The sequence below is a fragment of the Oncorhynchus kisutch genome, linkage group LG8 (assembly GCF_002021735.2).
Source record: "Oncorhynchus kisutch isolate 150728-3 linkage group LG8, Okis_V2, whole genome shotgun sequence".
NCBI classification, from domain to species: Eukaryota; Metazoa; Chordata; class Actinopteri; order Salmoniformes; family Salmonidae; genus Oncorhynchus; species Oncorhynchus kisutch.
Genome location: NC_034181.2, coordinates 53,674,802 through 53,702,265, shown reverse-complemented (window position 1 = coordinate 53,702,265; position 27,464 = coordinate 53,674,802). Strand labels below are relative to the sequence as shown.

The window sequence follows — 27,464 nt, the reverse complement described above, 5'->3', positions numbered from 1 at the left end:
TGATGGCCTGTCAATGACATGTGAGATGTACAGAGGGGAAAGGGTTGAGGTCAAGTTCAGAGATGAAATAAGAATTACATTCATCAGAAGAAAAACAACTCGGAATTTGGAAACTTAACTTTGTTTTAAGGAGCAGGGAACTGTCACGGATGCCATGTTGACACCAAAAGTTCAAAGACAGTTAAGAAGAAAGCAAATGACAATGTTATGGTCATGACATGTCTAGAGATGAGTAGGCTTGGCATGGTGACGCCCAGGCTCTCTGCTTCTGCGGTACAAGTATACAGCCAACAGCTGAAGTTGCAGTGTGGACATGAAATCTGTAACCAATACTCCCACCTAGTGGCACAAATGGCTCAGTAATAAACCATAGACTTTTAATCAACTCATTGAAATTATGGCTAATGCTCCACTAGAAATTACACTATACAGAATAAATCAAATCAGTAAACATTGTAGTAAAAGGCACTGACAGGCAGGTCTAACGTAACTACAGTTACACTAGGCTACCTGCCGTTTGGGGCGGCAGGTAGCCTAGTGGTTAGAGCGTCGGGTTGCTAGATCGATTCCCCGCGCTGACAAGGTAAAAATCTGTCGTTCTGCCTCTGAACAAGGCACCGTTCTGAGGCCGTCACTGTAAATAAGAATTTGTTCTTAACTGCCTAGTTAAAAATATATAGTGCTTAACGTACACCGGTTTGTGATGTCTAATTACATATTTAAAATTGTATATGCACGCAATCTAAACCTCATTACCCAAGATGACCATTTTATTACCATTATCAAAATGTTACCTTTGTTTGAAATTGTTCATCCCACAAACTACTTCGATTGTAATGCACAGGAGGCTGCTGGAATGGAGCAAATGGAATGGCATCCAACACATGGAAACCATGTGTTGGATACCATTCCACTAATTTCGCTCCAGCCATTACCACAAGCCCGTTCTCCCCAATTAAGGTGCCACACTATACCTACCGACGTAACTACATAGGTTTGGGGACACTTAGGCTGCGTTTACAGACAAATTCAGATCTTTGGCCTATAATTGGGCAAAATATTAGAATTGGGCTGCCTGTGTAAACGCAGTCAGACCATCCAGTTATTTCAGGACACAAATCACAGGCTGACGATCACTGAATCTCAATTCCTCCAGCCTGCCCACCTACTAAAAATAAAACCCCATGCTTCTCTTAGTAATGATGAGTGTGCATGTACCAAAAGCATACGCAATAGACACACTTTAAACAAAATCCTAGTCAACTTGTTAAATCATTATTTTACTGCAACAGTGTCAGAGGAGATTGAAGGAGTAAGAGGAAGCTGAGGGTCACTTGTGAGTGTTATAAACTTGAAGCCTTGTTAACAGAAACATGACTCATGGCTGGGATATGGAAACTATCAACACAATGAGGAAAACACATGCTTTAGTTGAACTTCTTAACCTCTCTAAAAATAACTTCATAATCGCTCTTTAAAATATTATGGTCTCTAAAAAGTGATCGGATTATTGCTCCGTACCAAACTCGTGATGTGGCACTGACAAACGAAAGGAATGACGTCTCCACACAAAAAGTGATGAGGTAAAAACGACACATACCAAGATGGTGTTTTAACACTGAAGGACAAGTGTCTCTCCCTACCAATCACTCAAGTATCTCATGTAAAATAATACATTGTAGACATTTATCATTGATATGCTTAGGTACATTTAACACATCTGTTGATTTCACAGACAATATTGTGAGGTTCTATGCAATGTCTTAAAAAGAAATACTGTAAAATGTTGGTCACAATGTTTTGTCTTTGCATATTAGCCAACAAGGCGAAACATCTGCCGATGTGCCCTTGAGCAAGGCACTTAATCATAATTTGCTCCAGGGGCACTGTACTACTATGGCTGACCCTGTAAAACACATTTCATTGCACCTATCCTCTGACAATAAAAAACAGCTTTAGTCATTTGTAAGGCATAGTATAGTTCAAGGTGAAAACAATTTGTTCCACAACAGTGATAAAACATTTAATACTTCAATTTAACTGTGGAGGCTACACAAATAGTGCTCACATCCAAATAGTGTAAACATAATGCAATTGACATTTTAACTTGTATACATAAATGAGACATTGATGCGACAGATTCATTTGACTATTAAGAGATGTTAAGTATCCAGACTCTCCTTGCCACACCTGTCATTTGCTAAAGAGACCAGGCAATCATGTCCGTTTGAACAGCTCTTTTTTTTCAGTGATCCTCAGTTATGTGAAAAAGATTAAACAGCGATTGTTAAAGAATATAATAACAACCACTGGTATGTATGCCAAAGAATAAAAACAACCAATATTGCCGTGTACTTATTTTCCCAGTGCTAAAACAAATCAACTAAATATAATCTATTTGAAATCATTAAAAGTTCTTAAATGAAAGACTGTCTTACCATCCTTGGCTGTGAAATTAAAATCTATGCTAAAAGCTGTATAAAAAACAAATGAGTATCACAACCTTAAAAACAAAAATACTGAGTAAGAACAGCTATGACCCTCAAATAAAAGTGGCACACGGGTGCAGCCAGACATGGGCACAGTAATCTCCCCTGCACACACCCTGCAGAAAAAAATGACAATTTTTTATGTTGGCCATCTCCCCGAGACACCTCCCCTCATGGCGACCTTAGTACACAACATCAAGTCCCATGAATCATATGAGGCACCCCCATATTCCTGCTAGGTCAGTTGCCCCAGTGGGTGACATGCTCTCAACCCAGGAAGGTGAGGCCCGCCATGATGCTGAAGCCGAGCAGAATGAAGAACACCTTGAGCAGCTGGTTCTCCGGGGAGTTCAGCTCGTGAGGCAGGATCTCCATGAAGGTGATGTAAATAAAAGTCCCAGCAGCCAGCCCCTCCAGGATGGCCTGGATCAGAACGCCTGCCGCCAGCTGGGCCTCGATAACCCCGATGCCCACTGCGATGCCCAGCGGAGACATCATAGCGAAGACGCCCACGTAGGCCGCAACCCACATGGGCGGGACTGCGCTTTGCACCAGCTTCACCGATAGGCTGAACACGATGATGCTCTTGTGGACCACAATGGCAATGCAGATTTCTAATACCTGGATAGGATGGAGAGAAAACTAGATAAAAAAAATTGGTTGAAATTCCTCTCCTACTTCCTTTTTATCATTGCAGTGAGATGAGGCTGTATAAAATATATCAACACAAGCTGTATAAATTACATCTGTCATTTAGAATTCTTTGAAGTCTAAAAACAGGTTAGCTTAAATAATCACTTCAAACCAGATAAGAGTCTTTGATCAACCAAAGAAAGTAGTTTAAAAAAGGACAAATTCCAAAGTTAATAAAATGGTCAGATGTTCAGACTTCAAAAGTAGTCTAATATCAAATTAAGTTCACATCCCAGGCCATCTCTTTTGTAGATCCAGGGTCATATTCACTACGAAACAAACTGAAGCAAATGGGCCAAAACAAGGAGGGACCTACCTGAATATACCAAGAAACACTTGTTTTTGCTTTCACTATGTTTAGTTTCCACAACATTGCAAAATAGTTTTGCTACGGTGTCGAATGAATACGACCTTGCTATAGTCCACAATCCTAAATAAATTGAAAATAATTTCCTATGCTCTTTTCCATTTGAGGTTGAGGCTATAGCTGGATCTACACAACCGATTACATAGTCTGTCATGACGAGTCAATATCCTGTTTGAGATCTGAAAACGTGACAACTTTTGATTTGAATGTAATTTCCCTAACAGTTAAGTTACTTTGCCGTCTTTCCTTCTCTTCTTTCTACCACACATGAATCAATGTGTCAGCAACTTGCATGCCTTTATAGTGTATTGATTTATAAACTCAGCAAAAAAAAAGAAACGTCTCCTTTTCAGGACCCTGTCTTCCAAAGATAATCCTTAAAAATCCAAATAACCAAATAACTATACAGATCTTCATTCTAAAGGGTTAAACATTATTTTCCATGCTTGTTCAATGACCCATAAACAATTAATGAACATGCACCTGTGGAATGGTCGTTAAGACACCGACAGCTTACAGACAGTAGGCAATTAAGGTCACAGTTATGAAAACGTAGGACACTAATGAGGCCTTTTACAGACACTGAAAAATACCAAAGATGCCCAGGGTCCCTGCTCATCTGTGTGAACGTGCTTTAGGCGTGCTGCAAGGAGGCATGAGGACTGAAGATGTGGCCAGGGCAATATATTGCAATGTCTGTACTGTGAGACACCTAAGACAGCGATACAGGACAGACAGTGGCAGACCATGTGTAACACCTGCATAGGATCGGTACATCCGAACATCACACTTGCAGGACAGCTACAGGATGGCAACAACAACTGCCCGAGTTAGACCAGGAATGCACAATCCTGGTCTAACTCGGGCAGTTGTTGCCATCCTGTAGCTGTTCAGACTGTCCGCAATAGGCTGAGAGAGGCTGGACTGAGGGTTTGTAGGCCTGTGGTAAGGCAGGTCCTCACCAGACGTCCCCGGCAACAACATCACCTATGGGCACAAACCCAATGTCGCTGGACCAGACAGGACTGGCAAAAAGTGCTCTTCACTGACAAGTTACAGTTTTGTACTGCTCGTTCTGTGCAAGACAGGAATGTCAGTGTTCTGCCATGGTCAGGGAAGAGCCTGGATCTCAATCCCATGGAGCACATCTGGGACCTGTTGGATCGGAGGGTGAGGGCCATTCCCCCCAGAAATGTCAGGAAACTTGCAGGTGCCTTGGTCGAAGAGTGGGGTAACACCTCACAGCTAGAACTGGCAAATCTGATGCAGTCCATGAGGAAGTCCCCCCCCCCCCTTAGTTCAAATCAAAGTGTATTTCTCACGTGCGCCAAATACAACAGGTGTAGACCACAGTGAAATGCTTACTTACAGGCTCTAAACAATAGTGCAAAAAAAGTGTGTAGGTAAGTAAAGAAATAAAACAGTAAAAAGACATTTGAAAATAACAGTAGCAAGGCTATATACAGACACCGGTTAGTCAGGCTTAGTGAGGTAGTATGTACACGTAGGTATGTACATAGTGTGCCCCTCCCAGGAGTCTTACGGCTTGGGGGTAAAAACTGTTGAGAAGCCTTTTTGTCATATACTTGGCACTCCGGTACCGCTTGCTATGCGGTAGTAGAAAGAACAGTCTATGACTGGGGTCTTTGACAACTTTTAGGGCCTTCCTCTGACACCGCCTGGTGTATAGGTCCTGGATGGCAGGCAACCTTGCCCCAGTGATGTACTGGGCCATACGCACTACCCTCTGAAGTGCCTTGCGGTCGAAGGCAGAGCAATTGCCGTACCAAGGCAGTGATGCAACCATGCTCTCGATGTTGCAGCTGTAGAACCTTTTGAGGATCTCAGGACCCATGCCAAATCTTTTTAGTTTCCTGAGGGGGAATAGGCTTTGTTGTGCCCTCTTCACGACTGCCTTGGTGTGTTTGGACCATTCTAGTTTGTTGTTGATGTGGACACCAAGGAACTTGAAGCTCAACCTGCTCCACTACAGCCCCGCCGATGAGAATGGGGACGTGCTCGGTGCTCCTTTACCTGTTGTCCACAATCATCTCCTTAGTCTTGGTTTCGGTGAGGGATAGGTTGTTGTTCTGGCACCACCCGGCAAGGTCTCTGACCTCCGCCCTATAAGCTGTCTCGTTGTTGTCGGTGATCAGGCCTACCACTGTTGTGTCGTCTGCAAACTTAATGGTGTTGGAGTCTTTCCTGGTCATGCAGTCGTGGGTGAACAGGGAGTACAGGAGGGGACTGTGCACGCATCCCTGGGGAGCTCCAGTGTTGAGGATCAGCGTGGCAGATGTGTTGCTACCTACCTTCACCACCTGGGGGCGGCCCGTCAGGAAGTTCAGGATCCAGTTGCGGAGGGAGGTGTTTAGTCCCAGGTTCCTTAGCTTAGTGATGAGCTTTGAGTGCACTATGGTGTTGAATGCTGAGCTGTAGTCAATGAATAGTCTTCTCACATAAGGGTTCCTTTTGTCCAGGTGGGAAAGGGCAGTGTGGAGTGCAATAGAGATGGCATCATCTGTGGATCTGTTTGGGCGGTATGCAAATTGGAGTGGGTCTAGGGTTTCTGGGATAATGGTGTTGATGTGAGCCATTACCAGCCTTTCAAAGCACTTCATGGCTACGGATGCGAGTGCTACGGGTCTGTAGTCATTTAGGCAGGTTGCCTTTGTGTTCTTGGGCACAAGGACTATGGTGGTCTGCTTGAAACATATTGGTATTACAGACCCAATCAGGGACATGTTGAAAATGTCAGTGAAGACACCTGCCACGTCCTGATAATCTGTCTGGCCCCGTAGCTTGTGTGTGTTGACCTGTTTAAAAAGGTCTTACTCACGTCGGCTACAGAGAGCATGATCACAGTCGTCCAGAACAGCTGATGCTCTCATGCATGCCTCAGTGTTGCTTTCCTCGAAGCGAGCATAGAAGTGATTTAGCTTGTCTGGTAGGCTCGTGTCACTGGGCAGTCTGTAGTAGTTTGCAAGCCCTGCCACATCTGACGAGCGTCGGAGCCGGTGTAATATGATTCAATCTTAGCCCTGTATTGACGCTTTGCCTGTTTGATGGTTCGTCACAGGGCATAGCGGGATTTCTTGTAAGCTTCCGGGTTAAGAGTCCCGCACCTTGAAAGTGGCAGCTCTACCCTTTAGCTCAGTGTGAATGTTGCCTGTAATCCATGGCTTCTGGTTGGGGTATGTACGTACAGTCACTGTGGGGACGACATCCTCAATGCACTTATTGATAAAGCCAGTGACTGATGGTGTATTCTTCAATGTCATCTAAAGAATCTCGGAACATGTTCCAGTCTGTGATAGCAAACAGTCCTGTAGTTTAGCATCTGCTTCATCTGACCACTTTTTTATTGACTGAGTCACTGGTGCTTCCTGCTATAACTTTTGCTTGCAAGCAGGAATAAGGAGGATAGAGTTGTGGTCGGAGTTACCAAATGGAGGGCGAGGGAGAGCTTTGTACGAGTCTGCATTTAACATGTTGATGGAAATTTGGTAGAACTGATTCCAGTTTCCCTGCATTAAAGTCTCCGTCCAATAGCGGTGGGTGAGTGGTTTCCGGTTTGCTTATTTCCTTATACAGCTGACTGAGTGCGGCCTTAGTGCCAGCATCTGTTTGTGGAGGTAAATAAACAGCCACGAAAAGTATAGCTGAGAACTCTAGGCAAGTAGTGTGGCCTGCAATTAATCACAATATACTCTACTTCCGGCGAGCAAAATCTAGAGACTTCCTTAGATTTCGTGCACCAGCTGTTGTTTACAAATATGCACAGCCCGCCCCCCCTCGGAGTGTGCTGTTCTAGCCTGCCGGTGGAGCGTATGTCGCGCTAGCTGAATATCCATGTCGTCATTCAGCCACGATTCCGTGTAACATAGGATATTACAGTTTCTGATGTCCCGTTGGTAGGATATTAGTGATCGTACCTCGTCTGATTTATTGTCCAATGATTGCACGTTGGTGAGTAATATTGAAGGTAAACGGCAGCTATCTGACTCGCCTTCTGCGGGTGCTGACGAGGCATCCGGCTCTTCGTCCTCTGTACCTGCGTCGCTTCCTCTTGCCAATAACTGGGATGTCGGCCCTGCCGGGTGTGTGGAGAATATCATGTGAGTCTTGCTTGTTGTTGAAAAAAATCTGTGTCTAATCCGAGTTGAGTGATTGCTGTCCTGATATCCAGAAGCTCTTTTCTGCCGTAAGATATGGTTACAGAAACATTATGTACATAATAGCACAATTGTTTTCGTAAAACTGCAGCCATTTCTTCCAGTGCCATTATTCAATTTCTGTTAGTCACGTCTGTGGAACTTGTTTAGTTTATGTCTGAGTTGTTGAATCTTACGTTCATACAAATATTTACACGTTACGTTTGGTGAAAATAAAACGCAGTTGACAGTGAGGGTGTTTTTTTTTTTTTGCTGAGTTTGGTAAAATATCTCAGGACCTTGTCATTAGAATCCGCTGACTTGGTGCATGGTGTGTGAATGATTTTATACTAAGGATGTGAGAGAAAGTGCATGGAAATCATGCATGGGTCTCACTTCCTCTACTCTAAACCTCCTGACACTACAGGTGATTGGAAAGAGTTTTCCTAGGGCTTCCTCCTAAGCACAGAAAAAAAACTTTCACTATGCCTTTGTGATGGAAAGAGACTTCCCTGAATAGCAACAAAGGACAATACAGTGAAAAGGAGAACCATGTGAAGAAAAAGTCCAAGAGCACATCACATGAAAAGCACGAGTTAGAAACATGTACTCATTTTTTCCCCCAGATTTAGAATTGTTATTTCTATGTACAACTTGATAAGAGCTTTTGATAAATTCTAGGTAAATAAGTAACTCGTTTGGGAATTGTATATATATATATATTTTTAGATAAAAATCACTGGAGACAAATGTGAAGCCAATCATATGGCAGCAACCTGCATAAGAGTTTCTTAGCAATTTCTTGCATGGAATAGCTTAATTTCGCAGAACAAGAGACTGATGAGTTTCAGAAGAAAGTTCTTTGTTTCTGGTCATTTTGAGCCTATAATCGAACCCACAAATACTGATGCTCCAGATATTCAACTAGTCTAAAGAAGGCCAAGTTTATTGCTTCTTTAATCAGAACAGTTTTCAGCTGTGCTAACAATTGCAAAAATGGGTTTCTAATGATCAATTAGCCTTTTAAAAATTATAAACTTGGATTAGCTAACACATGCCATTGAACACAAGAGTGATGGTTGCTGATAATGGGCCTCTGTATGCCTATGTAGATATTCAAAAAATATATAAAATAAAAAAAAGCCGTTTCCAGCTAAAATAGTAATTTACAACATTAATGTCTACACTGTGTTTCGTTGTCTTTAGCGGATTTCACTCACGAACCTGCAGCCACTAGCTAGTTTGTCAGTTTGACGTCCAAAGTTTGCTCCGTTCTGCCGCGGAGCAGTGCCACAGAGTTCTACTGACGAGTGACCACTTGATATTGTATTCACTCCAAACATGCTAAATTCTCAGAGTAAATTGGGGTTTCAAAATTGTAGACATGGGGTTTGGATTATTTTTGGACATATTTGAATAAACCTTTAATGATCTAAATCACTTTAGGGGTTAACATCCTAAAGTCTATATAAACCTATATCTGAATAACTTGTAAATATGAAGTTTTCAGAATGACAGTTCTGGCTAGCGCATCATGCTTTGTGACATTAGTCATCTCTAGTTAATATTATTTACCTTTATTTCAACAGGGAAGTCATAATGGGCCCTGCACAATACAAAAACAGTCAAGTATAGATCAACATACATAGACAATACACACATTAAGATACAGAACAGTCAATTAAAATAAACATTCATTACAAAAATCCTCTGTCAGCTGTCTGAATTGCCCTACGGACTTCAAAGCATGATATAGGTGTATTTATGCAGTTGTTCAAATGCAGATACATTTGTAGATCTTCAAAAGAAACTACCGGTCGTTAGATAATGTATTTTCACTTATTGCAGCTACATGCTCGCTGTGTTCTCTATGGTGCACTCGTCCGTTCGTGAGCAGGCTGCTCGTTCTAAATAGTCAAATCTAATCTGTTGGAAACAGTGGCAGCATGTGCAGCAGTAGTCATTCGTTTTATGACATGAAAAAGTGAAATGGGTGCATTTATTCAAATGCGCAGATCGCTTTATATACACTGCCTTTGGGAAAGTATTCAGACCCCTTTACTTTTTACACATTGTTACATTACAGCCTTACTCTAAAATTGATTATTATTTTTTTCCCCCTCAAGGTACACACAATACCCCATAATGACAAAGCAAAAACTAAATTTGAAAATGTTGCTAATGTATTTAAATAAGTATTCAGACCCTTAACTCAGTAATTTGTTGAAGCACCTTTGGCAGCGATTACAGCAGCGAGTCTTCTTGGGTATGATGCTACATGATTAGGAGAAACACTCCAAATAAAAGGTGTGCCATTCTTCTCTTCAGATCCTCTCAAGCTCTGTCATGTTGGATGGGGAGTGATGCGGATCCTGACTAGTCTCCCAGTCCCTGCCGCTGAAAAACCCCACAGCATGATGCTGCCACCACTATGCTTCACCGTAGGGACGGTGCCAGGTTTCCTCCAGACGTGATGCTTGGCATTCAGGCCAAAGAGTTCAATATTGGTTTCATCATACCAGAGAATCTTGCTTCTCATGGTCTGAGTCTTCAGTCGCCTTTTGGCAAACTCAAAGCGGGCTGTCATGCGCCTTTTACTGAGGATTGGCTTCCGTCTGGCCACTACCATAAAGGCCTGATTGGTGGAGTGCTGCAGAGATGGTTGTCCTTCTGGAAGGCTCTCCCAACTCCACAGAGGAACTCTAGCGCTCTGTCAGAGTGACCATTGGGCTGTTGGTCACCTCCCTGACCAAGACCCTGCTCCCCGACTGCTCAATTTGGCCGGGTGGCCCGCACTAGAAAGAGTCTTGGTGGTTCCAAACATCTTCCATTTAAGGATGATGGAGGCAATTGTGTTCTTGTGGACCTTCAATGCTGCAGACATTTTTTGGTACCCTTCCCCAGATCTGTGCCTTGACACAATCCTGTCTCAGATCTATACAGACAATTCCTTCGACCTCATGGCTTGGTTTTTGCTCTGACATGCACTGTCAACTGTGGGAATGGGTTTGGACTAGAGGTCGACCGATTAATCAGGGCCGATTTCAAGTTTTCATAACAATCGGAAATCGGTATTTTTGGACACCGATTTAGACGATTTTTTAAAACACCTTTATTTAAGTAGGCAAGTCAGTTAAGAACACATTCTTATTTTGTATGACGGCCTAGGAACGGTGGGCTAACTGCCTTGTTCAGGGACAGAAAGACAGATTTTTACCTTGTCAGCTCAGAGATTCAATCTTGCAACCTTACAGTTAACTAGTCCAACGCTCTAACCACCTGATTACATTGCACTCCACGAGGAGACTGCCTGTTAAGTGAATGCAGTAAGAAGCCAAGGTAAATTGAACTTATCTTATAAAACACAATCAATCATAAGCACTAGTTAACTACACATGGTTGATGATATTACTAGTTTTTCTAGCGTGTCCTGTTTTGCATATAATCGATGCGGTGCGTATTCGCAAAAAAGGACTGTCCTTGCTCCAATGTGTACCTAACCATAAACATCAATGCCTTTCTTAAAATCAATACACAAGTATAGATTTTTAAAACCTGAATATTTAGTTAATATTGCCTGCTAACCTGGCTCATTGCGAACTCTGTGAAGAACATTTCTTCCTAACAAAGACAGCTAACTTCGCCAAACGGGGGATGATTTAACAAAAGCGCATTTACGAAAAAAGCACAATCGTTGCCCGACTGTATCTAACCATAAACATCAATGCCTTTAAAATCAATACACAGAGGTATACATTTTTAAACCTGCATATTTTGCTAAAAAAAGCAGGCAATATTAACCAGGTGAAATAGTGTCACTTCTCTTGCGTTCATTGCACGCAGAGTCAGTGTATATGCAACAGTTTGGGCCGCCTAATTTACCAGAATGTCACATAATGTCATAACATTTAAGGTTGTGCAATGTAACAGGGATATTTAGACTTATGGATGCCACCCATTAGATAAAATATGGAACGGTTCCGTATTTCACTGAAAGAATAAACGTCTTGTTTGAGAGTTTCCCGATTCGACCATATTAAATGACCAAAGGCTCGTATTTCTGTGTGTTATGTTATAATGAATTCTATGACTTGATAGAGCAGTCTGACTGAGCGATGATAGGCACCAGCAGGCTCGTAAGCATTCATTCAAACAGCACTTTCGTGCGTTTTGCCTGCAGCTCGTCGCTGTGCTTCAAGCTTTGAGCAGTTTATGACTTCAAGCCTATCAACTCCCGAGATTAGGCTGGTGTAACCGATGTGAAATGGCTAGCTAGTTAGCGGGGTGCGCACTAATAGCGTTTCAAACGTCACTCGCTCTGAGACTTGGAGTGGTTGTTCCCCTTGCTACGCAAGGTCCGTGGCTTTTGTGGAGCGATGGGTAACGCTGCTTCGAGGGTGGCTATTGTCGATGTGTTGCTGGTTCGAGCCCAGGTAGGAGCGAGGAGAGTGACGTAAGCTATACTGTTACACTGGCAATACTAAAGTGCCTATAAGAACATCCACTAGTCAAAGGTATATGAAATACAAAATCGTAGAAAGAGAAACTGTCCTATAATTCCTACAATTTCTTACCTGGGAATATTGAAGACTCCTGTTAAAAAGGAACCACCAGCTTTCATATGTTCTCATGTTCTGAGCAAGGAACTTAAACGTTAGCTTTTTTACATGGCACATATTGCACTTTTACTTTCTTCTCCAACACTTTGTTTTGCATTTCATTTGAGGCTAAATTTCTTTTATTGATGTATTATATTAAGTTAAAATTTGTGTCCATTCAGTATTGTTGTAATTGTCATTATTACAAATAATAAATCTGCATCGGCTTTTTTTGGTCCTCCAATAAATCGGTATCGGCGTTAAAATCATAATCGGTTTGGACCTCTAGTTTGGACCCCAGAAAAAGCAGCTGCTTTTGCTGTTTTTATACCTAATCTTATGCTTTTGTTCACCGTATGACATGAGGCCGAGAGAGAATTCGGCCATTTTAAAGCTAATTTCCTGCAATTCTAGGGCAGAGGCCCACCTGTTTTGAGCACCACACTTAGGTAAAAAACACCATTATCAAAATACATTGTTTGGGGGGTGGGGGCTTGTTATTTTGACATTAATGTGTGTCACATAGCAGTGTGCAAACAATGTAAAAATAAAAAAGGCATCGAGTTAATAAAGCCACATGGTCTATTTTTTGCTTTCTTAAGGCAGCTCCAAAACGCAGGTGTTTCAGCCTAGCTCAGTGCTTTCTGTGGTGGTGGCCAGCAGAAAATAGAGCCAGCAGAAAATAGAGTGATGCACCTGATTGGCTCAGTTTTCTGTCAGTAATGGGACAGTATGTCATCCCCAATTCTAAGACTAGAGCTCAAAAATGTTAGCCCCTTGGGTTCTGCCATAGAGTTATATTAGAAGTGCCCATCCAAGAAGGCTCAAGGTCATTGGCCACAGATATGTGATTTGATGTAATTGTTTCTATAGTAGCTTTGATTGGACTGATCATGTCAACATCTTACTTTAGCTAGCAATTATCAAGTCGACAATCTACTGGAAAATCCTTGTCATATGAAGAGAAAACGTATCGGTGCCCATCGGCCATTGCACATAAAGATTACACAACAAGTTGGAAATGGCAAATTCAACAATGAGTCGTTTGGAAGGAATCTCTGGCTAACTGCAGGCGTTGCAAAGAAACCACTAACGTTAGCCTGCTATTCAATGGAGTGGCTGTGATCTTGCCTTCTCCAACTGCCTTCCATCTTTGAAGACATGCATTATCATTGTTAGAGCAGCCACTTGAGCATCTGGTTAATATAATAGATCATCTGTGGCTATAAGGACATGCCTGGTGCCCAAAATTGATGACAGATGAGTTGAGATTTGAGTGGGGACAAACGGATTTGGTTCAGTCAGTCGTCGTAATGAGCCCTACCCAGCTAGCTAGTTTATGCTTGTGGCTAGAAATGTCAGCAAGAAGTTGAAACATGTCTGCCAAATTTGGGACTTGGGAGTATTCAGAATCATTCTGTTTTTATTGGAGTACAAAAGCAATAAATATGCTTTAGCGGTCACCCTGCCCTGATATTAGCTACTACACTTAAGTGGTATCTAGATTTTCATATCATATCATACTTCTCACATCCCATGATTTACGGTATTACCAGCATAGCCCACAAGGGGTGCCCATTTAGCCTCTACTACCAGAACGCTAACAAAATTTGCACAAACTAGTAGCAAAATCTCAAACTAATCTAACGAATAGCAAAGACAGGCAAACCCAGCTCAAAGTTATAGAAGCATAGGTAGTAGCTACCGAATGTCATTTTCAGTGAGTGTGGACATTTACAAGCCAACGAGAGAAACTGCAAATGAATAAAGTTTTGATGCAGGCTTTTCTGAAGGAATAGTAGCATGTGTACACGGAGCAGAGGAGTGAACAACAGAGAAGGGGGAAAAAGCGCTAGTAGGAAGCACAGGGCATAACTTATCCAGAGCTCTTTGACATCTGGCAGAAAGTCATTCTAAAAGATTTGATGGCAAACATTTAGTAGTGAATTGCATACAAATGTAACTTCATCCCCTCATGTGCGCTGCACAACAGAGACTCACCACTTAGATATACACTGAACAAAAATATAAAAATGCAACATGTGAAGTGTTGGTCCTATGTTTCATGAGGTGAAATAAAAGACCCCAGAAAAACAAATTTCTCTCAAATTTGTTTACATCCCTGTTAGTGAGAATTTCTCCTTTCTCAAGATAATCCATCAACCTGCCAGGTGTGGTATATCAAGAAGCTGATTAAACAGCATGATCATTACACAGGTGCACCTTGTGCTGGGGACAATGAAGGCCACTAAAATGTGCAGTTTTGTCACAATACAATGCCACAGATGTATCAAGTTGAGGGAGCGTGCAATGGGCATGCTGACTGCAGGAATGTCCACCAGAGCAGAATTTGTCAGTACGTCCAACCTGCCTCACAACCGCAGACTACTTGTATGGCGTTGTGTGAGTGAGTAGTTTGCTGATGTCAACGTTGTGAACAGACTGTTCCAGGGTGGCGGTGGGGTTATGGTATGGACAGGCATAAGCTACGGACAATATACACAATTGCATTTTATCGATGGCAATTTGAAAGCACAGAGATACAAACCGTGACGAGATCGTGAGGCACATTGTCATGCCATTCATATGCCGCCATCACTTCATGTTTCAGCATGATAATCCACGGCCCCATGTTGCAAGGATCTGTACACAATTCCTGGAAGCTGAAAATGTCCCAGTTCTTACATGGCCTGCATACTCACCAGACATGTCACCCATTGAGCATATTTTGGATGCTCGAGATCGACATGTACGACAGCATACTCCAGTCTCCACCACTATCCAGAAACTTCGCACAGCCATTGAAGAGGGACAACATTCCACAATAAACAGCTGGATCAACTCTAATCGAAGGAGATGTTGCGCTGCATGAGGCAAATGGTGGTCACACCAGATACTGACTGCTTTTCTGATCCATGCTCCTACCTTGTGACTAACAGAGATATATACATACACCCAGTCATGTGAAATCCATAGATTAGGGCCTTATGAATATATTTCAATTGACTGACTTCCTGTAAAACAGTAAAATCTTTGAAATTGTTGCGTTTATATATTTCTGTTCAGTATAAATAATACAAATTGTATTTTCACTTGAAGAAAATAAGCAGTTGAATATTATTGGAATGCATTTGAAAATACACTTGGAAAGAAATGGCATGCATTTGAAATGCCTGGGTGCATTTGTTTTAGCTGACCCAGTGCCACAGGTGGGCAGACATTTCCCTTTTAGGACCAACGGAATGGTCTAATATGTTCTCCGGGCAAGCTAAAACTAATCGACCTATTGCGCAATTTAAGTACAGCTCGCTCTCCAGCACCTACCTTTGAGTCTGTGGTCTGCAGTCCGATGGCCAGGCCCTCAAACACAGAATGGAGGGAGAGTGAGAAAAAGAGCATGAATGAGCGAAAGGAGGAGTGGGCCTGGAGATCCATGTGGACGTGGTGGGCACTACCCTCCAGGTTGGTGGATGCGGCTTTCCCCTGCCCATGGCTGTGCCCTTTGGCCCGCATCAGAGGTGCTCCCTCCTGGTCTGACCCTTGCATGGCATCTTGTCTGCAGTTCAGAACGATCCTCTCCACAATGAGCACAGTGAAGAAGCCTGCAGCCATGATGAACTCTGGGAGGGGGAAGCTGGTCTGTTTGAGATAGAGGTGAAAACGACCAAAAGTAAGAGTTCTGTTTAAATTGAAGGCTAAGGAGAGATATAGATATATAAATATATATATATATATATATATACACACACACTACCGTTCAAAAGTTAGGGGTCACTTAGAAACATCCTTGTTTTTGAAAGAAAAGCACATTTTTGTACATTAAAATAACATCAAATTGATCAGAAATACCATCTAGACATTGATAATGTTGTAAATTACTATTTCCAGCTGATTTTTTAATGGAATATTTACATAGGCCCATTATCAGCAACCATCACTGCTGTGTTCACTGGCACGTTGTGTTAGCTAATCTAAGTTTATAATTTTAAAAAGGCCAATTGATCATTAGAAAACTCTTTTGCAATTATGTTAGCACAGCTGAAAACTGTTGTTATGATTAAAGAAGAAATAAAACTAGTTGAGTATCTGGAGCATCAGCATTTGTCAGTTCGATTACAGGCTCAAAATGGCCAGAAACAGAACTTTTTTCTGAAACTCATCAGTCTCTTCTTGTTCTGAGAAATTAAGCTATTCCATGCGAGAAATTACAAAGAAACGCTGTGTACTACTCCCTTCACAGAACAGCGCAAACGGGTTCTAACCAGAATAGAAAGGAGTGGGAGGCCCCGGTGCACAACTGAGCAAGACGACAAGTACATTAGTGTCTCTAGTTTGAGAAACTGATGCCTCAAGTCCTCAACTGGCTGCTTCATTAAATAGTACCCGCAAAACACAAGTCTCAACATCAACAGTGAAGAGGCAACTCCAGGATGCTGGCCTTCTAAGTGACCCCAAACTTTTGAACAGTAGTGTATATCATAAGTAAGTGGTCCTTAACACATCACCAGGTATTGCATCTGTGGGTTAATGATCATAATTTCTGCACTAACTAGCACATTTCCCCATGTGGGAACACGGTTTTACAGATATGTTATACTTTTGTTTTATTGTATCTATTATAACACTTAATACATTGGTTTGTGCCATGGATAGTCATATAGCTTTTGTCATTTTACAAAGGGGATGGGAGTGTGGCCAGGTATCAATGATTCTTTGTGATGTTGCTGACAGACAGAAGACACTTACGTCCACACTCCGTGCGGCCAGCTCAGCATTGATGTCTGACAGGTAGTCTGGGATGATGTCCAATAGACAGGCAGCCAGGAAGACGCCTCCGGCAAAACAGCTGATGAAACTCAGGACCACCCGATGGGTTTCTACATGATACAAAACGCGACTGTTTAATGCTCAACATAGACAGAACCTGGGGTTTTCCCTGACCATGTGACCTGACCAGGAACAACTTTGGGCCCTGATCAGGTGATCTGTTAATGAACCCAGAGCTCTTCCTATTCAGGTCACATGGTGGGGTTAGAAAAAAATAAAGTGCCTTCAGAAAGTATTCACACCCCTCGACCCTCCCTCCCCCCAAAAAAAGTGTTACAGCCTGAATTTAAAATACTGGATTTTTTACAACTTCAATTAAAAGTTTAAATGTCTTGAGTCAATAAGTATTCAAACTAAATTTTTCAGATGAACTACATGTTCACACAAATGGATCTCCAATCGAATGTGTTCCCGCATAGAAATACTTAGGCATTTGGATTGATATGGATATGACGTTTAAAAAAACAAAACAGATGACCTCGTTAAGGAGCTAAGATTGAAAAAGTTGGCTTTTTCAACAGCAGGAAGCAGATTATTCAGTCAACCTTTTTAACCCTAACCCTTTTATCTGTTCTTGATTATGGTGACATTCTATCAAAGAGCAGCTGCTACTACTACTCTTAAACCTTTGGATGCCATCTACCATAGTGCCCTCTGTTTTGTTACAGGTTACAGTTGATACAGTTTATCACTGCATCCTTTAGCAAACGTTTGGCTGGACCTGGCTAAAGACCTGTAAATCTCTACATTACTCCCATTTTGTTGACAAGGCCCTTCATCAGCAAAGGTAGATAAGACGGAAGTAGACACTGGAGTTGCCTAACTCGTTCAAAAGATTGGTTAATGGCTACCTGACTGAAGTGGTCTGTTTAACTTAGGTTGTGAATCAAGGAAACTATGGATTTCTTTCAGTTAATGTGACATAAGCTGTGATATGAATAATGTGTGAATATCTGATGACTGGTCATTTCATCTGACTTATGGGTCTAAATCAGCTGTTAACCCATCAGAAAAGAGACACCTTATGGAGATACCACTGATAAAAAATAAAGCTGGAAGTTATCAAAAAATGCAATCAAACACTGGGAGCACTGTAATGAAACGGCCATGATAGCTCCTAATGTCACCCTCTATTTAAAGGGGGAAAAAAGGAGAAGCAACAGAGATAACCATCATGCAGAGACCTGAAGTATTGAGCACCATTGCACAAACACAGAAGTGAAAACAACTCCTCAGCAAATCAGCCATTGCAAAACAAAAACTGTCTTAATATGTGACTGAAGGGATGGTATTGGCCCATACAAGTTCATGCACACATTAAACGGTCTCTTATCACAGTAAATGTTATGGTCCTTAATTGTTTTAGTAATGCCCGGAGTCATAGTGTATAATATATATTGACAGCCGGACATAGAGACTGCTGGGCCTAAAGAGAAAGTTAAAAGCAGGGGTATATTCACTAATAACCAAACTGAGGCAAATAAGCTGAAACTGGGAGGGACCTAACTGAACTTGTACAATAAAACATTTGTTTTTAGGCCTTTTTAATAATAAATATATATATTAAATGGTTGCTCAATGTTAAAATGTTAGATTTTTGTCTACAAATGAAATGTATTATTACTAGTTTCCGTCGCAAAAAGTTACGGTTTGCATGAACCTAACCTAACCGAAATGGTGCTGTACTGAATGACCAGTTGAAAAATGGGGAGGGGTTGGTTTGTGAACGCTGTCAGCATGGCCACTGCCCTTTAAATACACCTCTCATTGCTTCAAGCCACGCCTACCAAACGGACCTCAAAGTTTGTACAAGAACGTTTTGGGGAAACATGTCATTCAGTACAAACTGTTCTGCAACGTATCAAACATTCAACTGAACTGAATTGCACCTCAGTTGAAAAACAGGGAGGGGTTGTGTTATGGGTTGGGGAATGCTGTCAGCGTGGCCACTTCCCTTTAAATACGCCACTCAGTGCTTCAAGCCACAACCACCAAACAGGAGCAAACATACTTCAAAGTCTGTTCAATAAAGTTTTGGAGAAACGTGTCATTCAGTAAAAACCCTTCCGCAACGTAGCAAACTGAACGCACCTCAGCTTTTGTTTCGCTTCAGCTGAAGGTCGGTGGGTTGATTGTTCACTGGAATGTGTCATCTCAAGGGGCTTTATCCCTGTCAGGTGACTCTAGTCCAGTGGTATTCAAAGCTAGCGGCCCTGGAGAACTGCAGTAGGGTCACCAGTAACAATTTTTAGGAGTACAGATTATTGTATGGGACAATATACAAATATAGAGAAAGACCAGAAAATAAAAATGTAAATGTATTTATTGGTTTCTTTTGATTTTAAGGTTATTTATTGATGTAAAACTAAATTTACAGATTTTTGGATGGGGTAAAGTCGGGAGAAATCCTGGCAGAAAAAAAATAATGGGTTCCCCGCTGAAAAAGTTTGAATACCACTGCCCTAGTCTGTCTCCTTGGAGGAGACTGATTCCTCACCCTAAGAAATCAATTAAGCAAATTTGCTAATCTAGGCCTAAATCAATTATGCAAATGGTATAATTAAGCAATAAATCCCAAGGGGGTGTGGTATATGGCCAACATACCAGAGGTAAAGACTGTTAGGCACCACGCAACGCGTAGCCCTTAGCTGAGGTATATTGGCCATATATCAAACCCCAGAGGTGCCTTACTGCTATTATAAACTGGTTACCAATGTAATTAGAGCAGGGATAATAAATGGTTTTGTCATACCCATAATATACAGTCTGATATACCATGGCTGTCAGCCAATCAGCATTCAGAGCTCGAACCACCCAGTTAATAATACGTTGCACACTTCTCAAGCAAAATAAGATACTTTTTGGAGAGAACACCATTGTTACCTACAGGGGTTGGAACTGGTTCAGTGAACAGAGGCAAAAACAGTAAAATAACATTTTGAGGAACAGAACTGATAATGAAAGTGATCTATACTGTTCCGGAACAGAACTGTTACTTTAACATTGTAACCAGTTCCCAAACTTTTATTTAAATTAAATGTTTGTCACATGCGACAAATAAAACAGGTGTAGACCTTGCTTACTTATGAGCCCTTCAAAAAAGATTGCATTGTTGGTTATTAATAAGTAATGTTGTTTCCTAAATAGACTAATTGACTCAGTACTGGAAACCCTCATTGTTATTTTATTGCGTTACCATTTTTATTTTCATCAATTTTTTTAAATAAAAATTATAATTCTGCATTGTGGGTTAAGGGCTCGTAAAAAGGAACTCAAGTTCTTCAGCGTACACATCAAACTGAAATAGTCCACCCACACAGACAGTGCACAACAGCGCCTCTTCAACCTCAGGGGGCTGAAGAAATCAGTCTAGGCCCCTAAGACCCTCACAAACTTTTTACAGATGCACAACTGAGAGCATCCTGTCGGGCTGTATCACCGCCTGGTACGGCAACTGCACCGGCCGCAACCGCAGGGCTTTCTAGAGGGTGGTGCGGTCTGCCCAACACATCACCAGGGGCAAACTACCTGCCCTCCAGGACACCTACAGCACCCGATGTCACAGGAAGACCAAAAAAAATCAAGGACAACAACCACCCGAGCCGCCGTCTGTTCACCCCGCTATCATCCAGAAGGAGAGGTCAGTACAGGTGAATCATAGCTGAGACCAAGAGACAGAAGCCGTTTTTCCACTCTCAAGGCCATCAGACTTAAATAGCCATTACTACGCAGCTTCCACCCGGTTACGTAACCCTGCATCTTAGAGGCTGCTGCCCCATATACATAGACTTGAAATCACTGGCCACTTTAATACTGGAACACTAGTCACTTTTATAATGTTTACATATTTTTGTTTTACTCATCTCATATGTATATACTGCATTCTTGTATACTCTATTTTAGTCTATGCCACTCCAACTTTGCTCATCCTAGTATTTATATATTCCTTAATTCCATTATTTTACCTTTAGATTGTGTGTATTGTTAGATATTATTGCACTGTTGGAGCAACACACACAAGCATTTCGCTACACTCGTAACATCTGCTTAACAAAATTTGATTTGTTGAGCTAAATGTAAAAATACATTTAACTTTATTTTTTTATGGAACAGAAAGAAATCAAACCAGTTCATAACTTTATTTTGCTGGTGGAAACTGGAACAGAAGAAAAAAAATAACATTTCGGTTCACGATTGGAAAATGATTACTTTGGTTCCAACTCACGGTAAGCTATACACAGATATTTTAGAGGCATCTCTTTCAAAAGTAGACTTAGGTGCTAGGTTTATACTACGATTAACCAATCAAACTAATCCATAGTGGATAAATACATTACAAAAAAAAATCCTTAAAGCTCTGAGCCTAAACTCCATCTTTTGTAGATGACTAAAAATGATGAATTAATAACATTTGATTGAAATGTAAATTGTACAGGTACCCCCTGTATATAGCCTATAGTTGCTGTTGTTTTAGGGTTGCTCTTTAATTATGTGTTACTTTTCTATTTCCATTTTTTTGGTTCAGTTTATTTAGTAAATACTTTAACACATTTTTTCTTTAAACTGCGTTGTTGGTTAAGGGCATACAATTAAGCATTTCACTCTAGGGTCTACAACTTGTTATCTTTGCATGTGACAAGTAACATTTGATTTTATAAATTGACATTTGGCGGTTATAAATCAATGGAAGAAACAAGGATAAACACAAGCCCACAGCAAACACTGATTGGCATTGGCAAACACTTGCATGCAACTGCCTAGTTCAGTGGCAGAATGGGGATTCGATCCAGCAACCTTTCGGTTACTGGCCCAACGCTCTGACCACTCGTAACCGAAAGGTTGCTGGATCGAATCCCCGTTCTGCCAGTGAACAAGGCAGTTAACTCACTGTTCCCCAGTAGGCCGTCATTGTAAATAAGAATTTGTTATTTTAACGGACTTGCCTTGTCAAATGTAAGTAAAGGATAAATGAAACATGTATGGATGCCAGGTTACGGAGCTTCATAACCAACCAAACCTAAAATATTCTGTTTCACCATAATAACGTTTCCAACAACAGAGGCAAATCCAATATATCTAGGAACAATACTTAAAATGCGTCAGGTTGAACGCTTCCTTCGCTATCGAATAAGCATTAAAAACACGTTTTTCCAATTCCCGTCTGTAAAAGTGGGAGTTACGTAGTATTTTACTCACGTGACCGAGAATGGACTACACGGCAGCCCGCACAGGCGGAAAATGGGACACCCTGGATAAACACGTTTTAAAAAGCTTATTTGATAGCGTAGTACACATCAAACACGAATCGTAAGTATTGTTCTTATAGATAGGATATGTATGTATCTTGTAGACGGGAAACATTGTTGAAACCCAATAGTTTAGGGTTGGTTGATGAAGGAAAGGACGCAACGAGCCATCTGGCTTGTTGTGGGAAACAGCAATTGCATACGGGGTTACAACATGAGACTAGCTAGCTAGCTAGTAATTATATACATTTGTAGGTTACCTACTGAAACTTACCTGTCCCACTGGTTTCTCTGAACCACTTCATCCTAGCAGGAATAAATCCGAAAAATAGCGTCAGGAGCAACAAACCCACGAGGGCACCTATTTTCACCTGTAACAAGTAGTCCATCTCGATTTGTTACTACCGGACAGAATCAAAACTAACTGTTTAGGGATAATCCTGATAAATAGAGATTTAAATAAACGAACAGTGAAGGCAATGAGATGAATACGCCATACGAACAGGTTTGCGCAACTGAAAAACAAAAACCTATGCTATTCGAAAAGTCATATCCCTGCTATATCGGCAATTTCAGAAGCTAATAATGCCCCTGTTAGCTACATGTTTACACTGTCCTGCAATTTGTTGGAGGACTTTGCGCTACTAGTCTTCTGACCAGTGTTGCCAACAAATGTTCAGGTTAAGTTGCTTGAGGAACATTGATTTGTTGCTAAATGACGTTGTGATGTCATTGCGTGATAACGTAAATCTGCGTCATTACGTCGAATATACAACGTTACTCATATTGACTGGCCATCTCGGCAAAAAATATGTTTTGACATTTGTTCAGGTACAGACTCCCACTCTTTTCTGTACAATTTTTATTGAGACATGTTTATTGAGTTCTGTTCTGTTCAAGATCAAACATTCGTGACCAACTATATTCATTGGGTTTGGCTCGTCGAACACGTACTGCTGCTGCAGTCAGCCAACAATGATTTGCAATTTACTGAAATTGCTGCTGTGCGTTGCTGCCTGTGCACGAGATGAGCGCCTGCTACTGACATCACTCACAATGCACTTTTGCAGCCAGGCACGTGTGTTGTGACTGAGTGTGACAGAGAAAATCGTTTTTGTGTCGTTTAGAGGGAAAATTCATGCATTTGAGCGTTTGTCACTTTTCAAAAGTTGCTAAAAGTTCCAAATATATTTTCTTACACAGGGCAGCTCATTGCGGAGTCCACAGAAAGTTACGAATCTTTCCTAGGCAAATGATGACGCCTGACTTGATTCTTGTGACCAAACGGGGAAATATAATCAATGATGATGTCTCACACCATACAAGGCCTACTAGGAATTTGGTGCCTTTCAGTGTGTTCCACAATGTTTTATATATTTTCCATGGTAGGCCTAGTTCTAGTTGTTACACAGCTTAATAATGGAAGCTCAGATTCATGACTATTCACATGTACAGACCCAGCAGTGCACCAGGCAACCTACTAGCATACCCAGTTCAAAGGCACTCAAATCAAAGCTTGACGATTATTTGAATCAGCTGTGTAGTGCTAGGGCATAAAACGTCCCTCTTATCTAATTGTGCTGTTAAAATGTAGACACCTGAAGTTTCCTAACCCGTTCACAGGATTGGTTACTCGAGGTTCCTATTGCAGGGATGGGAGACTCCTGGCTTCTGTAGGAGTTGTCACACTTTTTCTCAATCCCAATGAAACTACTTACATTCTAAACTGAGGTAATGATTAGTTGATTATTAGAGTCAGGTGTGTTAGTTGGGGCAAAAGTGTGACACCAATCAGGCCTGTGAGGCCTTGAATTTCCCAAGCTTTATAGGGTCTCCATCGAGCTAGGTAAATCTGCTTTTAATTTTTCCAGATTGCTGGAACAAAATTCTAAATTTACTTCCTCTAGATGTTCTGGTGCTGTTCAGGCAATTAACTATTGATTAGGGACTTATTTTGGGGGCGATTCCCATGACTATGTTTTTGTATTTTAATGTGTATTTGCTGGCCATAAGGGGTACATTTTTAAAAAGAGACCTAGGTCTCAATGTCTTCCCTGTTTTAAAATAAAGATGAAATAAAAAATGTCTCAAGGCTAAACCTGTCTCCTCCCCTTCATCTACACTGATTTAATTGGATTTAACCAGTGACATCAATAAGGGATCATAGCTTTTGCCTGCATTCACATGGTTGGTCTGTCATGGAAGGAGGTGTTCATAATGTTTTGTACATAGTGTATAGCTGGCTCACTTGGATGTGTATTCTACCTGTGATCCAAAATCAAATGTTACTTGCTAGGACAAGGAGACATGATATTACTTTTGTCTTTACACATCTATTCACTACTGGCCACTACCCATCAAGTACTGAGCAAATTTCCAAATTAACAAAATTCCCTGCATTTGCATTGTGAATGTTGCTTTGATGGATACCAAACACGTGACATGCAACGTTCAAGTGTCATACAAAGTGGGTAATGTTGAACCCCCAACTCCTGTCTGTCACTCACTCATTTAAATATCTTAAACATATACAGTTTAAGGTGTGGTCTGTACCTTGTGAATATTCCCTTTTGATAGCACAAATATTCCCATTTGTTCTCTCTGCTATAAAATATAGTTGTTTTTCAGAATTACTGCCACTGACATGTTAATAAATGTCTGAGCCTACAGCCCACTAACATTTGACCAGTCAGGGTCCCACACACACCTACAGTACACTCTTCTCCCCGCCCCCACTTACTTATACACATACAATTCAAAGAAGATCTAAGTCTGTATTCACAAAGTGCCTCAGGGTAGCATTGCTGATCTAGGATCACTGATCAGGTCCCTCTATGTAGTCAGCAGATGCAGCTGCTGTTTCAGCACTGAGGACCGGACACCTGATCAACTTCCCATTATAGGAAAAGTCACATGTAATAAGTTATCGTGGCGATGACACACTTTGTCTTTTAATATAGATTACATTTTATTAATCGGGACTCCTCACATCTGGTTCTTGGGCCACAGTGCCGAAAATGATTCCAAAAATGTATTTTGTCCATGCCCTTGCCTATACACACACTTAAGTCATTGTTATTGACAACCAAAGAAATGTGTGCTTCGGATATAAACAAGGTTTTTGGCATTCTTAAGAAAAAGGACTATTCAAATAAATCAGTAGCTTTAAAAGTCCTCAGGGTGGCAGTAGTGAGCAGGAGTTATTCTTGGAGTCTGTTTGAGACCCTGGACTTTTTCCACATTTTGTTATGTTACAGCCTTTATTTTAAAATTGATTCAATCTACACACTACACCATAATGACAAAGCAAAAAAATGATTTTTAGATTTTTTTTTGCAAATCTATTGCATTTATTGCACTTTAGAGAACAGCTTTTTATTACATGTGACTTGTCCTATAATAGACTACCTAGAGGGATCTAATCAGTGATCCTAGATCAGCAATGCTACCCTGTGAGTATAGACTTAGATCTTCCTTGAATTGGATTTGTGTAAGTAAGTGGGGGAGGAGAGTGTATTGCAGGTGTGTAGCCTGGCTGGTCATTTGGTAGTGGGCTGTAGCCTCAGGCCTTTGCCTCTTATCTGACCCCTCCCCTCTCTTCTTAATTTTATAGCAGAGACAACAAATGGGGATATTTGTGCAATCAAAAGGGAATATTCACAAGGTACAGACCATGCCTTCAACTATATGTTTCAGATATTTAATGGATGTGAGTGACAGACAGGAGTTGGGGACTCAACATTACCCATTTTGTATGAACTTGAAATGTGCATATCAAGTGACTGGATCACAACCAGTCATATCTAACATCCAAAAAGCAACATTCAGGGAATTTCATTCATTTGGACATCTGTTCAGTACTTGAAGGGTGAGTAGAAAAACTCTCACAATAGACCTCTTGAAAGTGGTAGCACATTACTGCCATCGAGTGGATGAAAATTGGTATAACACCGGTTATTCTGTAAATACACCACAATTCAGCCATATGAGACTTGACGCAGGATTAATAATGGTAACTTAAACCCACGTCCGATTTAAGAATAATGGATACCTTATTGTACATACAATACATGCATCATAATACAGCCAGTGTCAATTTTTTTTTACACTTCATCAAATGTGCTTTACCTTACATTTTTTAAACAGGCCTACAAACAGGAAATGCTAGCTGAAGTGGATGGTGACTGCATTTGGCCAATAGTGAATAGATTTGTAAAGACAAAGTAATATCATGAAATCTAATTTTGTCTTCGCTATGTAACTTATAACCTATTTGATATCACAGGTCAAATGTAGCAATTACATTCACTTATTACTTATCAAGAGAAGGAAGGGAGGTGCATAGTACTCATAGTAATAGCCATGTAAAATGGTTGCATTTGTAGCCTACAGTCAAACATATGTTAACATTGTTTATTCCACTTGCTTTGGCAATCAAAAATGAACAGTTAACACTCTCCCTTGACAATCCTTATAGTTCATTCACATATGGTATGGCCCATGTTGACTCCAATGCTTACCACAGTTGTCAAGTTGGCTGGATGTCCTTTGGGTGGTGGACCATTCTTGTTCCACACGGGAAACTGTTGAGTGTGAACCCCAACAGCGTTGCAGTTCTTGACACAGCCCGGTGTGCCTGGCACATACTACCATACCCGTTTCAAAGGCACTTAAATATTTAGTCTTGCCCGTTCACTCTCTGAATGGTACACATACACCCAGGGCTACATGCTAATGCTTAAGACCACATAGAGAACACAGCCAGCACCAGGCTAGCAGGCCTGGACAGGAGTAGGCTGGACAAGAGAATGAGTCAAAATTCACCCAAAGCTGAAAAACTGCCAAAGAATGTTGGCTGAGCTGGAACACTAGAGTGAGGCCATAGCAAATTAATTGAAATGAAACTTCGCTGAGCCTCTTCTGACTGGAGTGATGCTTAGAATTCCATTTCCCTTAAATGGCACAAACATTTAAACTTTTTTTCATTTTACCACTACAGTCTGTTCTTAAGACGAAAATGAAAAATAACAACTCGTGTAGAAAGTAAACATCCACACCTCGATGGTGTCAAGTGTGCTTATGTCTGCGTA

The 27,464-nt window shown here is 41.2% G+C and overlaps 1 protein-coding gene across 2 annotated transcripts; it reads right to left on the bottom strand.

The window, feature by feature from the left end:
- Positions 1–363: 363 nt before the first annotated feature.
- LOC109895565 (zinc transporter ZIP1) lies at positions 364–27,464 on the bottom strand. 2 transcript variants are annotated; one of them, XM_031830548.1, is made up of 4 exons: positions 26,895–27,464; positions 17,048–17,178; positions 15,626–15,940; positions 364–3,110 (listed from the first exon to the last, which is right to left on the bottom strand). In XM_031830548.1, exons 1-4 carry the CDS (start codon positions 27,025–27,027, stop codon positions 2,757–2,759), a joined length of 933 nt encoding a protein of 310 aa, XP_031686408.1. In that variant the 5' UTR covers positions 27,028–27,464; the 3' UTR covers positions 364–2,756. The 2 variants fall into 2 exon arrangements, with proteins under 2 accessions (XP_031686408.1, XP_020344936.1); XM_020489347.2 differs by lacking the exon at positions 26,895–27,464 and adding an exon at positions 22,649–23,082.